General features: G+C 53.4%; 2 protein-coding genes across 2 annotated transcripts in view; both read right to left on the bottom strand.

Annotated features, from left to right (window-relative positions):
* The window catches only part of LOC137457103 (zinc finger protein 721-like), a 316,030-nt gene that overhangs the window by 42,311 nt on the left and 247,081 nt on the right, over window positions 1-26,638 (bottom strand).
* Window positions 350-1,602, bottom strand: LOC137457100 (olfactory receptor 14A16-like). The gene is made up of 2 exons (XM_068168906.1): window positions 1,422-1,602; window positions 350-1,305 (listed from the first exon to the last, which is right to left on the bottom strand). Exon 2 carries the CDS (start codon window positions 1,280-1,282, stop codon window positions 350-352), a length of 933 nt encoding a protein of 310 aa, XP_068025007.1. The 5' UTR covers window positions 1,283-1,305; window positions 1,422-1,602.

Below are 26,638 nucleotides of genomic sequence, written 5' to 3'. Positions count from 1 at the left end.
GAGGCTCCCTGGCACTACTGCTCTGCTGGGACTCTGCCCCTCCACCTCTGCACACAGGCACTGCCCTGCAGCTCCACAGAAACCTTGGAGGAAGGAACTCAACAGAAACAACTCCCTGCAGGGTTCTTTATTATAATGAACACATAGGGAGCACAGCTCCTCATGTCTGCAGCCTCTGGGTCACACCAGACAGGACAACACTGAACCAGAAATGGTCTGAAGAAAGACATTTGTGTGGGAACAACATTCTCACAAGGGGAACAGCACCAGCAGCAGCCAGAACTTCAGCAGCCAGACTGGGCCTGCACTGAGTGACCTCAGAACTACTCTGCAGGAGAAGACAAAGAGTTTATTGCTTCTGAGAGCATCCAGGGATCAGTTGGCTCAGGGCAGCCTTGAGCTCCTGGTTCCTGAGGCTGTAGATGAGAGGGTTCACTGCTGGAGGCACCACTGAGTACAGAACTGACACCACCATGTCCAGGGATGGGGAGGAGATGGAGAAGGGCTTCAGGTAGGCAATGGAGCCAGTGGTGATAAACAGGGAGACCAGAGCCAGGTGAGGGAGGCAGGTGGCAAAGGCTTTGTGGCGTCCCTGCTGAGAGGGGATCCTCAGCACTGCCCTGAAGATCTGCACATAGGACACCACAATGAACACAAAACAGACAAAGAATAAACAGGAACTGACCAAAATAAGCCAAACCTCCCTGAGGTAGGATGTGGAGCAGGAGAGCTTGAGGATCTGGGGCATTTCACAGAAGAACTGGTCCAGAGCATTACCCTGGCAGAGGGGCAGGGAAAATGTATTGACTGTGTGCAGCAGAGCATAGAGAAAGCCACAGGCCCAGACAGCTGCTGCCAGGTGGAGACAAACTCTGCTGCCCAGGAGGGTCTCATAGTGCAGGGGTCTGCAAATGGCAACGTAGCGATCGTAGGACATGGTGGTGAGGAGAGAAAACTCTGCTGAAATGAAAAATACAAACAGAAAGACCTGAGCAACACATCCTGCATAGGAGATGTCCCTGGAGTGCCTCAGGGAATTGTCAATGGATTTTGGCACAGTGGTGGAGATGGCACCCAGGTCAAGGAAGGAGAGGTTGAGGAGGAAGAAGTACATGGGGGTGTGGAGGTGGTGGTCCCAGGCTATGGTGGTGATGATGAGGCCATTGCCCAGCAGGGCAGCCAGGTAGATAGCCAGGAAGAGCCAGAAGTGCAGGAGATGCAGCTGCCTTGTGCCTGAGAATGGCAGGAGGAGGAAGTGGGTGATGGAGCTGCTGTTGGCCATCTACTGCCTCTGGCCATGGAGACCTGTGCAAGGAGGGAAAGGCAGTGACAAGTTAGGGCACACTTATCTCAGGCTCATTGTAAGCCCTGTCTCTGAGCTGCAGGAGGAATGAATCAGCTTATTCCCCATCACTACCTACCAGGGATGGTTCATCACAATTTCAAACACAGCAGGGAGCCAGAATTGCCATGGAGATTCCTCTGGTGTCAGAACAGAAAGTGACCAACAGCCCAATCCCAGGGAATGAGAGTCCCATGGAGAGGTAGAGAAACAGGGACCAGCTCTGCAGTGCTGCAGAAACAGTGAAGGGAAGAGAGAAAGGCAGAGGGGCTGGGGGTGAAGCCTTCTCCTTACCCAGCTCAGCTCTCTGCAGCTCACAGGATGGAACTGAAGAGCTTTTGTCCTCCTTTTGTGTGCACACTCCAGGAGCCTTCAGATGAATGTCAGCTGTCAAGGTTGTGACTCCTGACCTGGAGCCCATAGCTTTGAGGGCACTGCCTCTGCTGGGTAGAAGAAGAGAGCAAAAGGTTGCATTGGGAAATGTGTCTGCAGTGCAGAGAATGGCACAGAGGTGCCTGATCCCCCTTGCCAGGGCATCTCTGACAGCAGATCCCTCTCCCCCTGCTGCCCAAGTCCCTGCTGCTGGCAGCTGTCCCTGCCAGGAGCTGCTTTTCTCTGCCCAGCTCTCCTCCCTGTCCCTGCGCGTACAGCCCATCCCACCTCTGCACTGCAGACCCCTCCCAGCAGCAGGACACTGCCCCGGGGCAGCTCTGGGTGTGCAGGGGCTCAGGAGCAGCACAGACAAAGGCTAATGAGACCTCAGATTCTTATGAACAGCAGTAAAATAAACTCTAGTCTCACACTGCCCTCCCAGCACACCAAGGGGATCAACATTCAAAGCCAAGACTCCTTCCCTTGCAGCAAAATGCTGCCTTGGTGCTCTTCTGCAAAGCCTCCTCAGAAATGCCCAGTGGGGAGCTAGAACTCTGAGCAGCTCTGGCCAAGGCAGCTTCCTCCACACAGCAGAAGGACCTTGCCCTGCCCTGCCCTGCCAGGACTGCCTTCTGCCACTCACAGCTTCTCCCCACAGCACTGTGTGGAGCTCCCTGGGCAGGCTGAGGCCTGAGCCTGGCAGGCAGCAGAGTCCCTGACCCAGCACACAGCCCCTGGGCTGCAGGGACCCTGCTCTGAAAGACAGCCCTCACCACCCCTGCCTGCACCCCAGGGCTCCACAGCTCTTCAGAAAAGCCTGAAAAGAGCCTCTGCACAGGAAGATTTCCTTCCAGCCCCCACCAGCTGTGGCTGTGCCATCTTTAGGAGATGCCTCCAGGAGCTGCACCTGCACTGCCCTGCCCCCACAGACTCACCGTGCCAGTGACTGCAGTGACTTCTCCTCCTGTCAGCTCTCAGTCACCCTCCTGGACACCTTCAAGCTCTCTCTGCCTTCTTCATCTTGCTGAGATCCACTGGCAGTGCCCTCAGCCCTGCTGTGCAGAGCAGAGAAGCTGCTCTTGGGCACAGCTGACACTTTTAATTGCTGCCTGCTTGCTAGCAGCTCCCTCCAGCCACGGAGCTCAGCCCAGCTGAGCAGCAGAGGACCAACCCAGGGGCATTTTAATGACCCTCTGGTGGCTTTGGTGCCATGTAAACATCAGAGACTGAGAGGAAGATGATGAAACCTCTCCAGAAGTTTAAGTCACTTTCAAACTCTGAAGTTTCTTCTCTTGTTGATGGGTCCCAGTGAGGACACTACTGGCTCTTCCTTGAAATATCAAGACTTGAGCTGATCCAGGGTACTGCTGAGTGACATCTTCAACCACAGTGCTGCTGTGGAGAGGACCAATGTCAAGGGCAGGACTATGGCACACTCCCTCCCAGGCTCCTGAGGATGGACAAGGAGGCAATGAGGCGCCAGGGTGGAAGGAGGAGTTGTGTCCTCAGAGGCATCTGTGGCACAGACCACAGCCAGAAGCAAAGGCAGGAAGAGCTTGGCTCTGCCAGGAGCCTTTCAGCTCTTCCACAGCCCTCTGCCATCTGCCCCTCAGGCTGTCCTCTGCTGCTGCATCAGCTGAGCCTCTTTCCCTGCAGGCTGTAGTCACCCAGCCAGCTGCCCCACCTTGCTGGCACCTTCCTTTGCTGCTCTCTCTCCATCCTCCCTGGCTCTTCCTTGAAATATCAAGTCTTGAGCTGGTCCAGGGTGCTGCTGGGTGACATCCTGCTCCACAGCACTGCCCTGGCAGTGACATTTCTTTCTCCTCATATCTAGTCTGGACCTCCCCAGCTCCACTTTGTGGCTTTATTTCTTTCTCATGCTGCTCTTCACTAGTCAGGAAATCTTCTCATGTCTCAAAGCACTCTCAAGCTACTCCTCTATTGTTCTCATTCTCCACACCACTGGGGTCAGGGTCTACAGCCACTACCTAGTGGTCATATGTCAGATGCCTCCAAATCCCTGCTCAAAGGACAGTGGCTTTAAGCTGAAAGAAGGCAGAGCTAGATCAGACATAAGGAGGAAATATTTTGTGGTGAGGGTGGCAGGACACTGGAAAAGATTACCCAGAGAAAGAGAGAAGAGAAGGTTCTGAGGAGACTTTGTTGTGGCCTTCCAGTGTCTGAAGGGGGCTACGAGAAATCTGGGGAGGGACTTTTGAGGGTGTCAGGGAGTGATAGGACTGGGGGGAATGGAACAAAACTAGAAATGGGTAGATTCAGATTGGATGCTAGGAAGAAGTTCTTCCCCATGAGGGTGGTGAGGCACTGGCACAGGTTGCCCAGGGAGGTGGTGGAAGCCTCATGCCTGGAGGTTTTTAAGGCCAGGATGGATGTGGCTCTGAGCAACCTGCTCTAGTGTGAGGTGTCCCTGCCCATGGCAGGGGAGTTGGAGCTAGATGACCCTTGAGGTCCCTTCCAACCCTGACAATTCTATGATTCCTCATCCCTTGAAATGTCCAGGATCAGGAACTCTGAGCAACCTGAGCTGGTGGAAGATGTCCTTCCTCATGGTCCTGGGTTTGGATTAGTTGCTCTTTTAGGTCCCTACCAACCCAAACCGTTCCAGGATTCTTTAATTCTAATATCCCCAAGGCCTTCTCCACAGGGCTGCAGATACCTACAGACACCATGGAGGTGCTTTCCTTTCACCTAGCCCCCAACAGCCTGACAACAAAGAAAGAGTTGCCATTTTTTGGACATGAATGGCCAGGGCTTTGGAGAAACAAGCCAGGACCTAAGTGCACCTCACTCAGATCAGGAAAGCTGCAGTGAGTTCCACTGAAGCAGGAGGATGATTTGACACGGTTAATGAAGCTGATGGACTTCAGCAAGGTGTAACAGAGATGCAAACAGGTTCAGTGTGGTGTCAAGGTTCACTCTGTTCCTTACAACATGGATGTCATACACAAAGTTCTCTGGATTTGGGGTGGGATTAGAATGATTTTGACAGGAAAATCTCCTTTGGAGCTAGGCTGGAATGATCTTGCAGAGAGATTGGGAGTGAAGGGGGTAAGGGAAGCCCTCCTGTTGAGTCACAGCATCAGCATGGACCCTCCTCTGCAGAGAGAAGTGTAAGTGGGTTTAGACCCAATCCTAGTGCCAGACTTGGTCCCTGGTTTATGACTCAGAGTTTGGGTGCAGGGATTTCAGGGGCAGAGCTTTCCCAAGGCACTGCGGCTCCTGCAGGACTTGAAGGCAGCAGCAGCAGTTTAAAACTCCTTCAACAGTTCTGGTGAATCATGAGCTCAGGCTGTGGGATTTCACAGCAGCCCTGAAGTCAAACCCCAGCAGCCCTGTGTCCTAGCTGTGCTGTGAGACCCCAGCTGGTCTTTTAATCAGCTCCAAGCCAAAGCAGCAGCTCCCTTCCTCCCACCAAAACCATCTTGGGTGGTGGGGAGGTGTGCTAATATAATTCCTTTCCTCTTCTTTCATTCTCTCCCTTTCTTCCTTCTCTCTCTCCCTTCTTCTGTTCCATTCACTTTATTCTGTTAATAAGCAGCCTGGCTGTTGATAGTTTGGCCTCCTTTGTGCTTCTAATTTTATAACTCAGGAATATTCCAAAAGAGCTGAGTCTCTTTCCCCCTTCAGACCGAGACCCAGCACCAGTGCTGCCAGGGATCACCAATGCTTGGTCTTCATAGACTGCTCTCTTTCCACTCCCACACTCCCCTTCTGATCCCTTGTGTCGGTCTAAGGCCTGGAAGCTTGGTCAGGGCTTTGCAGTGTGGCAGTCTGTGATCACAGGCAGGGACAGGCCATGTGCCCATGCACCTGGTCTCCACAAGAGCAGTTCCACACAGACAGGTGATCTGCTTAGGACAGTGTCTGAAGGCTTAGGTCTTCTTCCAAACTTTCTTCAAGAGCATGCCCAAGAAATTGTCCTACAGATGCAAACAGCAGGGAACAGCTAAAGTGTGGGAGTGTGCAGGGCTGGGGCACACAGCAGTGTCTTCACACAGCCAGGCCTCCTACAAGTGACCTGAAGGATGAGCAGAGAAGGGTCTGGACTGTGTCTGTGTTCACTGGACACCCTGGGGAAGATGTCCCAGGGCAGGCATCCTAGACTAGCCTTCACAACCACTGTTTCCAGCAGCAGCCCCACACCTCAGCTTGGATAGACTCTTTGTCCCTCCACAGGAGGACATGGCCTCAGGAGGTCAGCAGTGCCTGTTTGCATTGTGCAGATGAGATGTCAGCAGATGAGATGAGGTGAACCTGAGTGAGCACAAACACCATCAGCTATTGTTGGAGGTGCCAAGGCACTGGAGGTGTGAGGAGCCTCCCAGCCTCTGGCAAGGGCAGCAGGAGGCCAGGGAGACTCTCTGACTGCTGCAGGACAGGGTCTGTGTGAGTGATGGGGAAAGACTCTGTCTCTGAACATCCCACACTCTTTTAGGGGTCCACCAGGACAGCTCAGATGTGGACACCTGACAGAGCTGGGACAATGCTGTGTGTCACTCCAGAACAAACCCTACTGGGCCAGGCAGATTCATCTCAGATGGCTTGGGCAGGCTGCTGTCTGCTCACATCACCCTTGCTGGACTGTGCCCTGAGATGTGCACAGAGCCATCCCAGAGGTTCTGGGCTCCTTGGAAAAGGCCTCTCCAGGAACACCAAAAAGGAGGGTGGGGAACATTGCAGGCTGGTCACCCTCAGAACAGTCCCTGGGAAGGTGAAGGCTCAAACAGCTCTGCAGCCACTTGCAGGCCCTTGCAGGACAAGAGAGGTATTGCTGAAGCCATATGGGTAGGGGCAAGAAGGGGATGTTTTGTGCCTGGACCTTAGCCAGGGCTTTGCCATGGTCCCCCATACTCTCTTTACAGCAAGACTGCTGAGAGCTGGAGTGCAGACATGGATGAGGTGGTGGCTGGGTGGTGGAGGAAGCCCAAATGTCATCAGTGGAGAGTCCTCCTGGCAGATGCTTGCCAGTGCCATCCCTCAGGGCAAGCCCTTGGGCCAGCAATGTGCAATATCTTCATGAACTCCCTGCACCATCTGACCCAGGGCCTTTGCAGCTCCTCTGGAGATGAAGCCAAACTGGGCAGAGCCCTAGAGGGACCTCATCTGCTTAACCCTGCCCTGAGCAGGATCATTGGACAAGAGGATGTGCAGGAGGCTCCTCCACACATGCAGCAGGACAGAGCCAGCAGCTTCTCCACTCAAACCCTTGGTAGGAAATCTCCCAGATGGATCTGGTGAAACTTGGATCTGCTCAGGCTCTGGCCACAAGGAGGCTGAGGGCTGAGTGTGCAATCCTGTGCTCAGTTGTGTCTCAGGAACTCACCATTCAGTAGGAAGCCAAGGACTGGGAAGGGGGAGGTGAGGCCACTTCTGCCTCCTGAGAGGATTGGCCAACAGCAGGAACACAGCTGGGAAAGGGACTGTGAGGTCAGTTGTGTCTGCAGGAGCTGATAGGGCAGCCCTGGGCTCATGGCTGGCAGATGGGCACAGTGATCTGGGAGATGCCCTCTGCCAAAGGGCCTGGGCTGACTGCAGGAAGGGGCTGATGCTTTGGTTGCTGTGTCTCTGCTGCCTGAGTACCTGATGGGACAGCAGCAGGCACAGGGCTTGGTGCTGTCTATGCAAGAAACTGCAAGGCCAGCAGCCTTGGGAGATCCTGGTGAGGTAGGAAAGAGCAGGAGAGAGGAACACTGCCAGATGGTGCAGCCTGGCAGGTGGAGACTGGCCATGAGGAGCAAGAAACCTCTCTCAAAGGGCAGTGCTGTGGCCTGAGAAGTCCTCCAGAAGGAGTCTGGGATCAGCCCTTCTCTTTGTGCCCCAAGGAGCAGAGTGTGAGTGTGGGCAGGTGTCAGTGAAGGCATGGAAAGGCCAAGGTGGGGAAGTGAGATGAGTGTCAGCAGCCTGCAGGGCAGAGGAAGCAGCTGTGAGACAGTGCAGGACAAAGCTGTGGGAGAGCTGGCAAAGGGCAATGGCAGTGGTGGGAGGGATGAAGAGAAGCCAAGGCTGTGCCCTCTTGACTGTGGCAATTCTCTGCCCCAAGGCCTGTGAGGAGATGTTGTCCTAAGGCACTGGGAGGGCCTCACTGCCTCTTTGCACAGCCCCAGGAAGGCTGGGGACTGTCAGACCCTTGTCCTCCACTCAGCATCACAAACCCTACAGGGATCCTAAAGGAAGGCTGGAGAGGAACTTTTCATGAGGGTGTCTGGTGACAGGAGAGGAGGGAAAGGTGTGAGGGAAGGAAAAGGAGGTTTAGACTGGGTCTTAAGAATAAAGTTCTTCAGTATGAGGGTTGAGGGACTCTGGAATAGGCTGTCCAGGGAGGATGCCCTCTCCTGAGGGAGTTCAAGGCCAGGCTGGATGAGGCCTTGAGCAGCTGAGTCTATTGGAGAGGCATCCCTGCCTATGGCAGGGAGGTTGGAGCAGAGGAGCTCTGAGGTCCCTTCCAGCCTAGGCCATGCTATGCTGCTTTGAAACCCACACCCCACCCTCACTGCACCTGAAGAGCCTTGACCCACACATGAGGGACAGGATCTGCCTGCCCAGGGGCTGTGCTCAGGCCTTGGCCTTTGTGCTGCAGAAACCAGAGCCAGAGTTTGCTCCCCTGCACTTTGCCTTTGTCTGCTGCAATCACAGCCTCTCCTGAGCTGCTCTAACGAGTCCCTGGGGAGGCTTTGGCAGTAACAAGCCTCAGTGGGGCCAATCAATGCTTCAAGGTACTTTGTGTTTTGCTTCTTGCTTCTTGCACAGTTTCTTCACTCTTCTCTCAGTACCTGAGGTTCATGGAATGATTCCCAAGTACCCTGAGGAGCTCTTTGTGTCTTTGTTGTTGACTTCCAGATTTCCAAGTGCACCTCACAAAGCTCAGATTTTGATGGCAAACTATTTGATTCTTTCTCAGATGAGGGCAGAGGTGACAGCAGCATCCACCAAGCCAGAATGATGCAGGCTGTCTACTCAGGGGGTCTGGACTGGGAGGAGAAGCTGTCTTTTGAGGGTTGACACTGAGTGGACAACTTTGCTCCTCACCGTCCCCAACCTCCCCATTGCTGTCACTGCCCACCTGGGCCTTCCATCCCTGCTCCTTGCATCAGACTTCTCCACTGCTCTCTGCAGCTGGAGCTCACAGCTCCATGGCACCAGCTGCCCCCTGCTCTCCTTAGGGAATTGCCTGCACACAGCCACAGAAGAATTGTTGCTCTTTGGAAGCTAAGCAAAGCCAAGGCTGAGAAAGTTCCCTCAGCAATCCAAGGCCTCTGGACCCATCTGCTCAGCACAAGCTGTCTCTCAGCAGCTTGCCTGTCCACAAGGCTGAGGCAAAGCCAACAAGTTCTGCCATGGCTGTGATTTCTCAGGTAGTCAAGAGTTCTTGAGAGTGAGAAGCAGATGAAAAGGTTGGATCCTAGCAGCCCTTCCTCATGAACCAATCCTGAATTCAAATCTCTTTCTATGGCTGTGCCCCACACAGAGCCCCCCAACATGGTGACAGCAAAGGTGTCTGTCCGAAGACACAGAGACGTGGAGAGGTTGCTGGCAGAGAAGCTGCCTGGAGTTCAGTTTCCTTCTGCTGGAGCTCAGGGCAAACACTCACAAAGCTTCAACATTCTCAGAGGATGAGAACTGAGCCTGGAGAAGTCTGACTTGGTGCTGGCCCTTGGTGCAGGTTGTGCCTGAGAGATGTCTTACTGGGGGACATGCTGGACACAGCTGCTGTGATCCAGGAGAGCTCCAAGGCTCTGGCTTTAGGGTCACTGTATTTAGAGGTGGAGATTATTGACTTCCATCAGGTGTTTCTCTGAGCTGGAGAACCTTGGATGCTGAATCATCCTGGGATCTTTTGCCACTTGCACAGACCCTGAAGTTTTTGACTGTCAGTTTTCTATCACCTCCCTGTTGGCTGTGATCCAAGCAGAGATGCACTGAGCTGGCAGGAGGTGACAAACTCCCAAGGCATAGGGAGAGAAGTGCAAGGCTGGGAGAGCCCTGGTCAGGGCTGAGCCATTCTTTGCAGGTCAGTCCTCTTTGAACCCTTTGCTTCTCTCTGCCTGGGGTCTACCTGCTCCTTTGTGCTGGGGAGGAGCAAAGTTTCAGCTCTGCTCCTTGGAACAGGCCAGAAGGTAAAGAATCCAGCTTTGGGACAGCAGCAAGATCCCAGGCTCCAGCTGACCCCTGAGAACCTCCCAACTCTCTCCAGGCCCTCCTCCCAAAACACACTTCACCACTTGTGGAGCTTTGTCCTTGACTTTGTTTGGAATTGAGGAGTTAATCTCCCTGAGCCCCAGGTTGTCAGGTATCAGGTGCATGGCCAGAGGGGGATGATTGGGATGGCAAGAAGTCACACACAGTGTCCTTACTTCTCAGCCACTTGGTCCCCAAGGATTTGCCCAAGAGCACAGGGGTGACCATTCCTCTCAGCAGCATGGCCTCCCAGAAGGACCTGAACAAGGTCTTGGAGGAGAAGAATCACCTGGAAAATAATTTGGAGGAGTCAAAGATTAGCTTTGAGGAATAGTAGAATTGGTTGATGAAGACATGGATGAGAACAGGAAGGATGAAGTATGTTAGGATTAGGAGGAGGAGGAGGAAGACAAAGGTGATGATGTGGAAGAAGATTAGGATATAGAATAGGAGAAGAATGAACCAAAGGAGGAGGAAGAGGAAGAGGAAGAGGAGGAAGAGGGCAAACCCATATCAGCCCCTCTGTGCCACCCAAGCAGCCACATCAGTGCCCTGAGGGTGGGCAAAGCTTACCACCCATCATGGAGCTGGTAAAACCCCACTGCCCCCAGACCAGTGCCCAGCCCTCTGTCTCTGGTGACTACAGCAAGGGCTTCACCCTCAGCTCCAACCTCATCCGGCACTGCTGCGTCCACAGCCAGAAGCTGCTGCACCTCTGAGCTGCCTGAGGCAAGAGCTTCACCCAGATGGGCATCCTCAGCCAGCACCGCTGCACCCACACCTTTGACAGCCCCCTCAACTGGACAGGCTGCAGCAAGGGCTTAATTTGCAGCTCCTCCCTTACCTGCCATATTCACCCCCATGCAGGTGACCAGCGTGCCCCAGGGGGCACAGCAATACACCGACCCCAGCACTGCCAGGCCAAACGTGACCCCCCCGGGGGGCCTTCTTCAGTAGGCCTTTTACACCTTCTTTCCTCAGAAGCAAATGTGCCCCTGCCCTTCTCAGCACCAACCAGTGCTGAAGACAGTAATGACAGTGCTGAGTCAGCACAGCCACTGCCACCACTGCAGCTGGGCTGGGATTTGGCTGTTTGTTCCTCAACACTTTGGGTGTCCTAGAGGTAAAAGGAAAACCTCATCCCAAGGATAATGCCTAATTAGAATGGAAACCCCAACCCTAATAAAGTATTGTCTTTGGTTGGTTTTTCTTTCACATTTCTATCCCAAAAGGCCACTTTTGGGGACATTTCTTCCCCAGGGCCAGGGATGAAGCCATGTGCTCACTGCAGGGAGCTGTCCTTGAGGGGTCCTGGGAGGATCTTGAATGTGAAGTGAGGAAATCAAACTCAGTGCCTCCCATAGCCATTCAGCAGTATCCTTCACTAACCTGCATGGACATGGAATGATGGCTCCAAAATGTACCTGTGCTGAAAAGGTTAACCATGGTCCTCATCTAGGACTCAGTAATCACAGGCATTGGAAGGATAAAATCTTGTTTGATAAAGTCCTTCCATGTCTTGGTCTTTGCTGCCACCTCCTGTCCTTTCAACAACATTGCAGTCCCCATGTCTTCTGTCATGTATTTTTCCTGTTGGTCCTCTGCCAATCCCACAGAACTGTCCTTCTCTTCTTAGTGAGGCCCAGGGGTGTGAGAACCCAGCCTGCTTTCCAGACTCAGCCTTATTTCTCTCTCTGTCTAGAGCTGCCATCTGCTGCTCTACCTCCATTTGCTCTCCCAAGCTCCAGGTTTACTTTCTTGATGTCAGAAAGCTAAGCTCTGAACCAGTGGGAGAGTTTCTAACAGTTAGTGAGAAAGTTAAGAAGCCTCCTTCCCTCAGATGTCCTGCTGAGTGTTCTGGCAAGGGCCAGTTCTGAGAGGCAGAGTTTAGGTTGTGGCTGTGTTGAGGCCTGGGGTTAACACCCAAGGGTCAATGCCAAGGGTAAAGGCTAGACGCAGAATGAGCAATGGGGGCAGAGTCAGGGTCAGGAGTGGGTATGGGACGGGCTGAGGTGTAAGGGGTGAGGTGAGGGATTCACTCTGCTCCACTGCATTTGAGCAGGGGACTGAGTACAGAGGATGGGAGGGGCCCAGGCTGTACTGGGAGGGAAACCTAGGATCCAGCCTGTACTGGGAGATGATAAAAGTATTCAGTCTGTCATGGGAGGTGTGTCAGTTTCAATTCAGGCCCTGAGGAGACTCCCACACAGTCGGGGAGGGCTGGGTGGGGAGGGAGGGATACACTTTCCTGCCAAGGAGCCCTGCACCCATGCCTGGTGAAGGAAGACTACGATCCCCTGATGAGAAGCAAGCTGCAGGGCTGGCCAGGAATGGATCTTGAATAGATTCCTGATGTCTTCTTTTTGCCTTGTCTTTCTTGGCTTGAGTGCTGCTCACTGGACAGTCACTGGAAAATGAGAAAGGCTCCAGCAGAAGTTTCCAACCTACCACAGCCTGGGACTGCAGACACAGTGCTGTTAGGTCTGCCCTATGAACTGTCTCCAACTAAGGCAGCAGATGAGCTGACCACAGACTCAAATGCAGGAGGAGTGTGGTTCACAGCTGCATCCACCCACTGCATGGGAGGCAAATGGCAACAGAAAGCTGCAGTGCTGGAGGTTGGTACTGGGAAGACTGTGACAGAGGAAGGTGGTGCACAGGAAGGAGAATTGCCCTGCACTCATGCTGGCAGCAGAGAATGGTGCCACTGCTATTCACACTGATTCCTGTGCAGCCTACAAAGATGCCACTGAATGGATGTGTTAGGGGGAATCTAATCAATCTGGAGAGTTGGAGACTGGCAATGGTTCTGAGAAATAGGTCACTCAAGATGCTCACAGGTAGGATGGGTCAAAGGCCATGCACAGAAGGGAGGAGCTGCTGCAAAATGGAACCAGCAGGCAGATCACCCAGCAAAAATTCCTGTGGTGAACAATGAAGGGGAAGATTGAACAAGATTGGCTGAGTGGCTGCACATCAGAAGAGGCCACCCAGGGAAGGCCAACCTCTATTCTGAGTGTCAGCCTTGAGGGAGGTCAGTTTGAAACATTTGAAACAATTCTCACAGCTTGTCCACAATGTTGGGTAAGGCTTAAGGCCAACCACCCAAACCAAGCCTCTGCCCAACAGATCAGACACAACAAGACTCTGTGGAGCCCCTGGCAAATAGATCCTGTTGGCCCTTTGAAGACCTCTCCTGGGAAAAGTTATATCCTGGTAGGAGCAGAAGTGGTTTCAGGAGGAACCATGGCCACAGCTCTCAGTACTGCCACAGGAGCTCAAAGGATTGAAGCTCTGGAGAAATGGTTCAGCATTCTACCTGTGCCTGAGTGTGTCCAAAGTGACAATGGATCACACTGCACAGTGAGCACAGTGCAAGACTGGGTGCAAAGAGACTGAATTAAAGGAGTGTTCCCTACCCCATATTATCCTCAGGCTAATGGTGTAGCTGAACAGACCAATGGTCTTATTACAAGACTTGCTGATAGCTCAAGGCACAGCTGGGACTCACAGTTGGCACAAGCAGTTTTTACTGTCAGCAGCTGATGAGGAATATATGGAAGCCCCAAAATTCAAACATTTAGTCCCATGGAACTAGTGATGGCTACTGCCCATGGCCCTGATGGACAGAGGAGTGAATCCCTACCGCAGATATAGATAGCCCAACCTGTACTAGTGAAGCTACTGTCCATTGGCATTGTGCCCATGATATTGACCAAACCCAGAGGCTTCTATGCCTGGGAAGCCTTGGATGGGATTGGGATTGGGCAGGGACAGCAATGGGGAGGCTGGGGAGGGTGAGGAGCAAATTTGCCCATTCAATGTCAGACCTGAAGGACAGATTTCCCTGTAAGTGTAGATGTCCTGGTGAGGCAGCCTGGGTCAGTGTCACTTGGTGAATTATCATCTCTGCTCTGAACTGAAAGCTAACAGAATATTCTACCTCTGATATGAAATAAATAATAAAGGAGCTTTGTGAGGAGCACTTTGAAATCCTGAAGAAAACTGCAAAGACACAAATAGCTCTTAGGGCACTTGGGGATCATTGCCTGAGCCTCACACACTGAGAGGAGACTGAAAGAATCTGCTCAAGAATTAGAAGCATAACAAAAATTCCTTCAAGTATTAATTGGCCTCACTGAGGGCCATTAGCAACAAAGCCTCCCAGAGGTGGTTAGAGAAGCTCCATGGAGGCTATGATTGAAGGCAGACAAAGGCAAAGTGCAGCTGAACAAACCCTGGCCTTGGTTTAGGAAAGAGAAAGGCCAAGCTCTGACCTTCAGGCCTTGGAAACGCAGATCCTGAGAGCCTCCAACTACAACTTCGTCTCAGCAGCCATGGTGGCAGAAGCTGCTGCCAGAAGGAAGAGGATCAAGACCTTGTCCCTGTTGAGCCTTTCAGCCCTGCCAGAGCCCTTGGCCATCCCTCCTGCAGGCTGTGCTACCCTGACCCATGCCTGCAGCTCTTTCCCTTCAGGCTGTTGACATCCATCTGGCTTCCCCAGCCAGCTCTCCCCCTGCCATTTCCACACCTCCACTCAGGCCTCTCCACTCTTGCTCCTGTTCCTTGACACACAAAGGATCTCCAGATTCCTTCTGGATCACCTCTTACACCACAGCTCTACACTTTGAATGACATCTCTTTGTCCTGGCCTCCACTCTGAACCTTTCAGCTGCACTTTCTGAAGGCTTCCTTCTGAGCCCACAACCAACCTGACACCCCCCTTCAAGCAGGTGCACATCACCTCTGAGCCTTCACTTCACCAGGCTAAAGAAGTTCAGCAGCTTCAGGTTCTATATGGAGACTCCAAACTCCATCCAGGCAGATCTCCTAGGGAGCTTCTCCAGTACCTCTCCATTCCTCCAGACTAAGGAACTCCACACCCAGACACCAATATTGCAGATATGGCCACAGCAGTGCTGAGCACAGGGAAGGACAACCTCTGAGTCTGGATGGCCACACTCCTCCCACAGCCCAGCTGCATTTGGCCTTCTGCACTCTGCTAGTCTCTGCATCACCCCAGGCCATTGGCAATGGTCCCAGCCAGAGGCCTTTTTGCCTGGGGACACAGCAGAACCTCCAGCTCTAAACCAGCACCCCAGGCACCTCCCTGCTGCTGCCTCTCAGCTTGGCAGGCACAAGGGTTGGCACAGTCCTCAGCCCAGTCCTGGGCCTCCTGCTGGCCAATGACACAAAGGGATTGGAATTTGCAGTGTGCTCACACTCACCTCATGGCCATGTACCTCCTTGTGCCCTAGGAGCTTCTCAGCCATCCCTGATGTCCAAATGCTGGCCCAAGGTCTCAGACTGCTTGTGGCCTGGCAGCTGAGCAGGCACAAGAATCTTCTCCAGGGCCTTCCAAGGCAGATCCCTGCTGCTGCCTTTCAGCTTCTCCAGCAGCCACAGCCAAGCCCTGTCCCTGCTGCTGTCCCCTCAGGCCCTCAGGTGGCAGGGAGGTGATAACCCAGCTCCAAGGCTCTTCCTGCAGGGCCCACCAGGTGCTTAGAGACAGGCAGTCACACAAGTCCCTTGTCCACCACATGCCTTCTGATACCCTGCTGGGGATTCTGGCATCTGGGATTCCCAAAGCACAGAGCCCAGTCAGAAGTCAGGGGCTGCCCTCACAGCTGCTACAGCAAGAAGGGACCTCCCATTCCTTTCCTGCCCTCTCCCTGCTGCTGCCCTCTCAGCTGCTGAGCCAGCAGTGACCTCCCAGCCCCTGTCCAGCCTTGTGGCTGCTGCTGTGCAGGAGATCCTGAGGCACAGCTGAGCTGCCCATGGCATTGCCACCCATCTGCTCCTGGTGTCCATGAGCTTCTAAGCCACAGGCTACCTCCTACTCCTCTTCCTCTGGCAGCTCCCAGCCCCTGCCCTGTGCCAGGTGCCAAGCAGGGTCAGTCAGGGGTGGGAGGGGATGCAGGTGAGGGTCAGAGCACAGGAAGTCTGAAGTGGGAGCCTCACCTTGAATATCTCCAGGAAGAGGCCTCAATCACCTCCCTGGGACACCTGTTCCAGTGTTCCACCACCCTCATAGTGAAGGAGTTCTTCCTAGACTAGAAGGCTGCTATTAGGTCGCTCCAGAGCGTCCTCTTCTCCAGGCTGAACACCCCCAGTTCCCTCAGCCTGTCCTCACAGCAGAGCTGCTGCAAGCCCCTGATCATTTCTGTGGCCCTCCTGTGGATGTGCTCCATCAGCTCCATGTCCTTCCTGTGTTGAGGGCTTCAGGGGAGGTCTTACCAGAGCAAAGTGGCAGGATCTTCTCTCTCCATCTCAGACTATGCTGCTTAGCATACAGCCCAGGCTCCCATTGGCCTTTTGGGATGCAAGCTCACACTACCTGTTCCTGTCCAGCTTCTCCCCCACCAGCACCCCCAAGACCTTCTCCTCAGGGCTGCTTTCTAACACCTCCTCTCCCAGCCTGTACTGATAGTGAGGATTGTTCCAGCCCAGCTGCAGGACCCTGCTCTTGCTCTTGGTGAACCTCATGAGGGTCACCTGGGCACCACCTCTCCAGCCTGTCCAGATCCCTCTGGATGCCATCCTGTCCCTCTGGCATCTCAACAGCACCACTCAGCTTGGTGCCATCTGCACACTTGCTGATGGTGTCTCCATCCCTCTGTCTATAGCACTGATGAAAGTATTAAACAGCACAGGATGGGATGAGTGGAATCAGTTTTTCCTGGGACAAGGCCTGGGCTGTACTTGAAGATGTTAATGGGACCCACTTTGAAATGGGAGTTGGCCAAGACTGGACTCTGGTTTGATTAGGGTATGGAATTGTGATAGTGACAGGGCCCAGCCTGTGGTGGGAGGGTATTAAGGACCCCTGTATGTACTGGGATGAGTCCCAGACTGTATTGGGATGTGTCCAGGGGACTCAAGTTGTACTGGGATGGTTCCCAGTCTGCCTGGGGTGTGGTTAAGGAATGCAGCTTGTACTGGGAGTGGTTCCTGTCTTGTCCTAGGAGGGGTTCAGGTGGTGCAGCTTTTCCTGGAAGCAGGCACAGTCTGTCCTGGGAAGGAGTCCTGTTCTCTGGTTTGCAATGGAAGCGAAGCACTTGGTACTTGGAGGGGGTCAGAGCTTCAACTTTATTGTGGGATGAGACCCTGTCTGTACTGGGAGGGAGTCAGGAGATGCTGTTTGCTCTAGGAAGGTCCCCAGTCTGTACGGACATTTCGCAATTCCTCGCAGGGTGACGAACATTCTGAAATATCATCTTCCTCCTCGTCTCCCTGAACTTTTTGTCCATATAATCCTGCTGTCACTCTCCCAAGGATCTCTTAAGCTGAGAACCACCTTTGCCAGCTGCCTTCCTAACTTCATCTCTATCCTGCTTTGATCTCACTAGGTTAGCTAGATCTTTAAAACAAACCTTTTCTTCCTCCTGAGCAGGATTTCTTAGAGTAGAGGGCCCCTCACCAGGATCAGCCTCCAGCTCTTCTTCTCCATCTTTGGCCTTTCCACCTCTAGTCTTTAAAGGAGCCACCTTAACTGGAGCTGTGTTTGAATTTACAGCCACCTTAATAGAAGCTGACAGGTCCTGAGATAAATCAGCTGCTGGGGCATTGACTTCCGGTCCCACCAAGGGAGTGGGCGGAAATGACGTTGCTCCGTTAATGGCCTATGGAGAAGAAGAAGGAGGAGAAGGAGTAAGAGTAGGAGTAGGTGCCATGTTGATACCAGCCGCTGCCCTTGGCAGCTTGCCAGAATCAGCAAAGTCATTTAGAGCTGCTTTACCAATTAACTTTTTAGCCCTCTTTTTAACTGACACAGATTCTGCACACTCTTCGTCACTAGATGTCTCTGGGACTGATCCAGAGCCACGGCGTTTTCTTTTTGATCTAGTTTTAATAACAAAACAAGCTCTGGATATCTTTCTCTCTCACCGCAGAGAGAACAGTAAATATGCAATTACCATCACCAGCAACAGATTTATACACATCAAATAAATCACTTTTGGATCCCAGGCATCACCTAAAGTTACTCTCTCATCAGGCAGAATCCTAAAGCCCTTTATCTCATCTCAATTGGGAGAGTGGTGGAGGTAACATTCCTGTATCTCACTGGCCATAAGAAATCCACGCATTTTCCATACCATAGTCTAACTCTATACATAACCCACATATAAATTGTCTGCACCAAATATTTACCCAGGTAATCCAAAATCAAACCCAAACAATATCTGTAAACCAGAGCCCCAAAAATTGAAAAGAATAATCGCTCCACAAACCACAATACCTTCATGTTTGCTAATTCAGCTAGAAAACACTAAATCAATCAAGTAAGAAATTAAGCTAATTATCTGCCGCACATTGGGTACGCCAAGAAAAAAAATGTCGTGGGGTTGGAAGGGTAAGGACAAGAAGCCTCTTCCCTCCCCCCTGTAAAGTAAAGGGAAAGAAAATTGAAGGGAAAGGGAAAAAAAAAACCTCACAAGCTGAATTAGCAAAGCAGTGGAGCTGTATATTTACAAAGCAAGGTAGGATATGCAGGGGAATATTTACAAATTTACAATATTTACAATATATACAAAGATATACAATAAAGTAACACAGAAATGAGAGTTCCCCCCTCAGCAGAGGGGGTTCCCCACCTCCGCTCTCCCCTCTCTTCCCCCCTTTCCCCAGAGTAGTTCGGAAAAGAGGGAGAAAGAGAAAGAAAGAAGTTAAAAGCAGTTTTGTGTTAATTGGAAGCAGTTAATACAGGCCTTATCAGGTTTGTCAGTTTGAAGGCCGGAGCCTTGGCAGAAAGCCCAGCACAGAGAGAGCTGCTGCCCAAAGAAGAGGCGGAGGCAAGACTGAAGATAGAGTGCCGGAGTGCCCAGGGTAGTCCTCCTGCACTCCCAGTTCAGAAGGTGCTTCCTCCCACTTTTCCAATGAAATTAGTTTAGATTATTCTTTCCGTTTACCAACTTCCGTCCACCATATTCCCTTTCTTAAGGGGACAGCCTCAGCCGGTGACAAGATCTCAAAGAGCTGCTGCAAGAGTTGAGCTGAAGTGGAGCAGTGCCCTGCAGAGGCAAAAGCTTTTCCCTGCCAGTCAGCCATTGGAATCATCTCCCCAGGGCAGTGGTGGATTCCCCTGCAGGGCAGAGTTGGAAGGCTCAGCTTGGCAGGGGGCTGGGCCAGCTCCTTTCCAGTCCAGTGTCAGCTGGCAAGGTTGGAGCAGCTGAGCCTTGGGGTCCCTTGCAGCCTGGCATTGTGTGGCAGCAGAGCTGTGCTGCTGGTTTTGAGGGCACTTGGAAAGCTTCTGGAGCATTTGTGCAGAGTGTGCAAGACATCCCTGAGCCTAGCAACTCCCTCAGCTCTCTTCAGAATGAACTCTGCAGAGCTGGAAGAGCTTTCCAGGAATTTGGCAGAGGTTTGGAGGAGTTGGGAAGGGATTTTGGTTCTCCTCCTCCTTGTCCTCTTCCTTGTTCTCCTCTGCCTCATCTTTTTCCTGCTCTCCCTGGAGGCTGCCCTTAGACTCCTAGAATCCTAGAGTGGTTTGGGTTGGCAGGGAGCTGCAAAGGTGCTGCAGTCCAAGCCCCTCTGCAGTCAGCAGGGACATCCTGCACTAGCTCAGGTTGCCCAGAGCCCTGTCCAGCCTGACCTTGAACATCTGCAGGGCTGGGACCTCAAGCCCCTCCCTGGGCAACCTGTTGCAGTGTTCCAGCAGCCTCCTGGTGCAGAACTTGTTCCTCACCCCCAATCACAATCTGCTCTGCTCTAGTTTGCAAAGCCTGCAGGGACAGGACCACAGGCAATGGCTTCAAAGAGTCCCTCTGCAGCCTTCTTGTAGTCCCCTTCAGGTACCAGAAGGTCACTCTTAGGTCTCCCCAGAGTCTTCTCTTCTCCTCTCCAGGCTGATCACCCCCAGCTCCCTCAGCCTGTCCTGGTAGCAGAGCTGCTCCAAGCCCCTGATCATTTTTGTTTCCCTCCTCTGGGCCCTCTCCATCAGGTCCATGTCCTTCCTGTGTTGAGGGCTCCAGAGATGGCTGCAGTGCTGCAGGTGAAGTCTCATCAGAGCAGAGCCAAGTGCCAGGATGGCCTCTGTCCATCTCTGGCCATGCTGCTTTTGGTGCAGCCCAGGCTGGCCTTGGCCTTGTGGGCTGCAGGCTCCCCCTGTCTGTTCCTGTCCAGCTTCTTGTCCAGCAGCATCCCCCAGTGCTTTTCTGCAGGGCTGCTTCCTATCCCCTCCTCCCCCAGCCTGTCCTGATTGTGAGGACTGTCCCAGGCCAGGGGCAGGACCCTGCCCTTGCTCTTGTTGAAGCTCAGGAGGTTGCCCTGGGCCCCCTCTGCAGCTTGTCCCCTTGAGCTCCTCCAACTTGTTCTGCAGGGTATTGCCTTAGGTTGCAGGAGCCAGAGAGGCTCTCTTTGAGCCTTGTGAAAGGAGTTGATGCCAAGCTGTGGCCAGAGGGTTGGATAGAATTGGGCAGTTTCCATGGCTGTGCTGTTCAGAGCTGCATCCTACAGTGCAAAGCATCAAATCCACAACAATCCATAGTGCGCCTGGGCCACGGGAGCCAAGCAACCTCCCTAGGCCAAAGTTTCCTCCAGAGCTGCACCAAAGCAGGCCAGAAGCCCAGGCCCCAAATGCCTTCCCCCTCCCCCATGCCTCTCTGCCCCTCCTTCCTCCATACCCAAGATATGCAGTTGCAGATTCTGGTAGGCAGCTCCCAGGTGAGCCAGGGAGCTCCAGGCCGCAGTTGGCAGCATTGCCAAGGCCTCAAAGCTCCTCTGCAGAGAGAGATCCCAGAAGATGTTGCTGGGAGCAGAGAGGAACGGCAAAGGAGGTTGGAGATTCTGTGCTGTTCCTTTGTAGAGCGTGGGTGCAGGCCTTGTGGGAATGAACTAAGATAAATGACACTTTGTGGTGTCCCTCTGGACTCTGCTGTCTCTTCTGGAGGTCTCTACTCTCTGGTGTAATGTTGTTGGGGTTTGTCTTGAGCAAGAGGGGACATGGGTCCCAGGGACAGCTGTGCAATTCAGGCCCTGAAGAATTCTCTGTTGATAATATAGTGGTGGAGTAGGAGATGTGAGAAAGTGCTGATTGCTTGGTATGCTGAAGTCCAGCTGCCCCTGAGATGGGAGGCAAGCAAGATAAGGAGGAGGCGAGATCTGGGAAAGAGAGCAATTAGGCCGGATAGAAGAATTCCACAGAGTTGTGAAAACAATGATGTAACCTGTTAGAGAGCAACCAATAGTATGTTGCCAAGTGGGCATAATTATGGCAAACTGTATATAGGATGTGTCTGATGCTCAATAAAGTTGGAATCCGCTGATCAAATTGGTCGAATAAGCGGCCCCCTTCTTGCAGTAGTGTAAGACATCTCAGTGCCTTCCACCCACCACAAGGATTCTCCTCCATCATCTCATGTCCAGGGGCTTCTGTTGGGCCCTGATGGCTGTGCAGATCAGCCCTGGGGACTTGGTGGGGTCCTGTGGACTCTGAGAGGGCAGCAAGTGAGTGGAGATGGAGCAATGGATGGAGAGATGGAGGGTGAAGGCTGCAGGGGGTGGGAGGGCTTAGTTCAGCAGCTGTGTGGCTCTGCCTGGCTCCTGCCTCCAATGGTGCTGGCAGCAGCTGACCCAGAAGCTCAAAGCCCCAAACCCTGCCTGGCTGAGGACAGTCCCCTGACCCCTCCTGACATCCAGCACAGCCCAAGCAGGCACTCAGGGCTCCTACCCACACAGCCCAGCCATCTCCCATGGCAGGAGTCACCTGAGGTCTCACTCCCTCTCTGTCCCACTTGCTCTCATCAGTTGCTGCCTGAGGTGGCTGCAGGGTCCCTCCCCAGTCCTCATCTGTAACCCCCCCCTTGGCTTGGTACTCCTCTTTCAGCCCTCCAGCTGATCCCAGCCTTTAGTCTCAGGCCCCTTCCCTTCTTGTGCTGCTGCTTCCAGGCCAGTTCCTTAGATGCTTCTTCAGCCACAGCATTTCCCGCTCCATCCTTCCAGCTGCAGTGGCAGTGGAAGTGGGGGACACAGGGCCATGGGACAGCCAAGGCAGTAGGGACATGGATGAGCTGGGAATGAGGGAAAGGCCTGAGAATGCTCAGGCAGGAATTAGGCCTTGTCCCCCAAAAAAGGGGAGAGGATGCAGGGCCCAGGTGGCAAATGTGTGTGCAGGAAATGGCAGAATCTGGCAGCATTTGAGGAGGTGAAAGGAGTGAATTGTGCTGCAGCTCTGCCTGTGTCAGCTGGGAGATGAACAGCAGCCCATGGGCACTGTGCCCTCCCACCAAACCTCCTTTTCTCTTGGGGATGTGGAGTGGCAGCTCCAGGGAACTGCAAAGAGCAAGCTGAGAGAAATGGTCAGGGAGAGAAGGAAGGCAAAACCTTTCCAGTGAGTCTCTTTGGGCTGCAGGTGTGTGAAGGGTGCTGGAGGTGTGAGGTTTGGGCAGGAGCCAGAGACTCCTCCAGCATCCCAGTGAGGGCTGAAGAGGTTTAGCAAGAAGCTGCCCAAGCCCCTTCCCCCTTTGCTGCATCTGCAGAGATCATGAAGCTCCCTTTGTCTGTGTCCTGAGGGCTGTTGTGGTCTTCAGTTGGGGAGTGGCCAGCAGAGAGGTGTGTGCAGGGCAGAGCTGAGCACAGTGTGTGGGGTGGGGGCAGAGCCAGGGAGAAGAGCTGGGTCCAGAGCAAGATCTGCTGTCAAAGGCAGTTGCAGGCAGCAGAGGCCTGGGCAGGCAGTGGGAGAAAGCTTTAGGCAAGGCCTGTGAGAGGCTGTGTGGAGGCAGCTGTGTTGTGGTGCTTGCCTGCAGCTGTGTGCTGGGGGCTGTGTGCTGGGCAAGGAGCTGAGTCTGCACTTGTTGAGGCCTCCCATCTTGAGCAGCCCTGGCTGTGTGCTGTGCCTGTGCTGCTGGGCTTGGGAGCTGCCCCCAGCAAAGCTGAGCTGTGCTGCCTGGTCCTGGGCAGTGCTGAGCCATCCCTTGCAGGTCAGTGCTCTCTGAGACCTTTGCTTCTCTGTGGCAGGAGTTGTGTCCCTCTCTCTCCATCATCCCTGCCCCTGTGTGCTGTGGAAAAGCAGAGTTTGCAGATCTGTCCCTTGGAGCAGCCCTGCAGATAAGAAACCCAGAGTGGGGCAACAGCAGGACCCCAGCTCCCAGCATCCCAGAGTCCCAGGGCACCTCCCAGCCTCTTCCGCCTCCTCCTGTCCACCACATTTCACCCCTCCAGGGGTTCTGAGGCACATCAGGTGTTGGAGTTTAGGAACTACACAGGCTTGTGGGGGTCATTTGTGTGGCAGGAGATGATGTTAGGGGTTCAGACGTGGTGGTTGGTGGGAGAAGGTTGAAGGTGGTTTGGTCTTCCTTGGTCAATGCTGCTGCCTCCATTGCCTGAGCCAGGAGAGATCGGGCCAGGAAACACCCTGCCAATGCCACCAGGCTCGAGGAGAGTGGGACCACTTGTAAGCCCCAGGGAACCTCAGGGCACTGATCACAGGAACCTGGGGTCTCAGCACAGGTATTGGAGGTCTGTGCCCACACTGTGGCAGAAACTGAAGGTTTGAGGTCCCCTCTGCATTCTCCTCTCTAGCTGGGTGTTGGGAGTCAGGGAGTGTCATGACCCAGGCAGGATCTGAGGGTTTGAGGTCCTGGGCTCAGGTGCTTCTTCCCTATTGCAGAGCTGTGACCCCTTCCTGCCACAGCATGGCCTCACAGAAGGACCCAGACAAGAGCTGGGAGGAGAAGCAGCACCCAGAGATCAAGTTGGAGAAGCCAATGTGCTGTCCCAAAGTAGAGGAGGATGGGGAGGAAAAAGAGGACAAGATGGAGGATGATGCTGAAAATGACAACTATGAAGAGGAGGATAATGATGATGATGAAGGTGACCAGGATGAGGGGGAGGAATGTATGGAGGAGGATGAAACCAGAGCAGGTTCCTCAGTGTCACCCAAAGAGCTGAATCAGTGCCTTGAGTGTGGGCAGAACTTCCCAGATGGCTCAGAGCTAGCGAAGCACCTCTGGCCACAACCTGGCTCCCGGCCCTTCGTCTGTGGTGACAGTGGGAAGAGCTTCCGCCGGAACTCTGAGCTCAGCCAGCACCGCCGCACCCACACCGGAGAGAAACCGGTCACACGTGCTGACTGCGGTCAGAGCTTCACCCAGCGCGGCAAGTTCACCCAGCACCGCCGCACCCACACTGGAGAAAAGCCCTTCTCTTGTGACAGCTGTGGGACGCGGTTCAGGCAGATCTCTACTCTTCGGCAACACCACCTCACCCACACCAGGGAGAAGGCATTCAGCTGCAGGGACTGCGGCAAGAGCTTCAAACACAGCTCCATTCTCAGCATCCCTTGCCGTATCCACACTGGAGAGCATCTGTTCCCCTGTGCTGAGTGCAGCAAGAGCTTTACCACGAGTACTGCATTCATTCAGCACCAGCTTATCCACAGCGGTGAGAAGCTGTACAGCTGTGCCGACTGTGGAAAGACCTTCACCTGGAAGGGATCCCTGAGAGAGCACCGTCGTGTGCACACTGGCGAGAAGTCTTTCAGCTGTGCTGACTGTGGCCAGACCTTCAGACATAGGAGCTCTCTCATTGAGCACCACCGCACCCACACCGGTGAGAAGCCTTTCACCTGTGCTGACTGTGGCAAGAGCGTCACCCACAGGCGCGATTTCATTGCTCATCGCCGCACCCACACTGGTGAGAAGCCCTACACTTGTGCTGATTGTGGCGAGAGCTTCAGCCAGCGGGGCACCCTCATTACTCGCCGCCGCACCCACACTGGTGAGAGGTCTTTCACTTGTTCTGATTGCAGTTAGCGCTTCACCCAGAAGGGCTCTCACAACAAGCACCGCTACATCCACACCAGAGAGCAGCCTGCACTGGAGGGGAGGCATAAATCCACCTAGAATCTGTTGGGTAATCGTGACCCTTCTGAGAGGGCCTTTCCAGCACCAAAATCATCCCTTTTCCCTCTGCACTTCTCAGTGACTGGGGACATCATCAGCAACAAACACCTCCTGCCCTTCTGAACACCAATTATTGCTAATGAGAACAATTACAGTTCTGAGTCGGCACAGCTGGAGCTCCCAGTGGAGCTGGGCAGGGCTTTGCCAGGGTCTGTCTGGTTCTTCCCCAATGCTTTGTGTCTCCCTGGGGTAAGAAATCCTCTGTCCTTTGACCAATTGTGTCAATAAAACCCAAAAGTTACCCAAATCCTGTCTGTTTGCTTTTATTTCAGATGCTCAAATTTTGGTTGCATTTGCTCCCAAGGGATGGGGTGGAACTGCGTGCCCAGTTCAGGGAGGGGAAATGAGGTTCTCAGAGGAGTCTTGAGGAGCATCTCAGAGGCATTCTGCAGGGGCTTTCAGGTGATCTTAGGTGTTTGGGATTTGGATGGTCCTAGGACTGACTCTTGGGATCTTTGGAGGGTGTAGGGGGAAGCTGATGGAGATCTTTGGAAGAACTCAGAAAGCTTCTGTTGGCTTTCCACTCTGGGGCTGGAAGAGGTTGAAGGGCTAAAAAGAGGTTAAGCTGCCTGTTCCCCCCCAAAACAGAAGGGAGGGAAAAATAACACACACAGGAACCAAAAAACCCTCTGGGTTGAGATAAGGACTTGAGATAAGAACAAAAGAGTTGAATCCAAAGGAGATCCCATAATGCACACTGACCTGAGGCTGTTTGCAGAAAGAAGCACAGCAGTGAGCAGCAGCAGCCAGGAGTTAAACCCCTACAGCCCTCCTCCTCAGCAAAGAGCCAGCACCTGAGAGCCAGAACCCAATAGCAGCAACTAGAACAGGAAGCCTCTCAAGTTGCCATTTGAACTTCAGGCCCTGTAGTACTGTGCTCCAGCCAGCTCTGTCCCTGTGAAGGTGGCATGAGGCAGGATGGTGTGGAGTAATGGCAGCAAATTTTCAGCTTAACCTTTGATACTCCCAAGCCCTCATTCTGTGCCACATGTGCCATGCCCAGCAGCAATCAGCAGCACACCTCAGGCACTGTCCATTCTCACTCCACAGGAGGTCACTTTGCAGTACCCAGAGGGCTGCTCACTGCAGGTGCTCTGCAGCTCTACTCTGTTCCAGCACAGTCTGGATCAGTCCATGCCCAGTCCAAATGCTGCAAATGCTGGGGCTGTGTTTCCACCTCTGGAGCAATCTGAGTCCAGTGACTCCTTCCATGCCTCCAAGTGAAAGCAAACTGTGGCTTGCATCCCAGTACTCAGCTTCCAACACATCCAGGTGTGGGGATCCTCCTGCCACACCAGAAACACAGGCGGGTTCCACCCCTCATAGTTTGATGGTGTCAGAGCACTCTGGGCACCTGTATCTACTAAAGCTTTATCCTCTCATGGCTTCAACTTGCCAGGCCATTGGTTCTGTACAGTCCAACAAACCAATTTGTCTCTCCCTTCCATCTGGTTGGAGGCAGAGCCCCTCTAATTCTGCCTTGGGTCCCTTGCATCTTGTGAAGATGCTTTGGGAGTCCCTTCAGGAGGATCAGAAGCAGTTTCAGCTTCCCTGCTCTTCTTAGGTCATTTCCCACTGGAAACTGAGGCAGCATCTCTGGGGGGACAATTGCCCTGTAAGTCACAGACTCCTGCAGCCAGGACTGGATTGGGTTTTCCTTTCCACTTCCTCACGTCCTCCCCATGGTCACACAAGTAAAGCAGAGGGTGTGCTGTGCTGTGTGCCTCCCAGATTCTCTCCCTTGGACAGGGGAGCAGCTGCTTCTCATGGCTGAAACACAGGACTGTAAAGGTGGGGAACAAAAACTTCTTCTGGAGCTGATGGAAAT

This window comes from Melanerpes formicivorus, unplaced genomic scaffold (assembly GCF_026170545.1).
Source record: "Melanerpes formicivorus ecotype bairdi unplaced genomic scaffold, bMelFor1.0.p_v2 SCAF_159, whole genome shotgun sequence".
Classification (NCBI taxonomy): Eukaryota; Metazoa; Chordata; class Aves; order Piciformes; family Picidae; genus Melanerpes; species Melanerpes formicivorus.
Note: the sequence above shows the minus strand (reverse complement) of the source record. Positions and strands in the feature narration are given on the sequence as shown.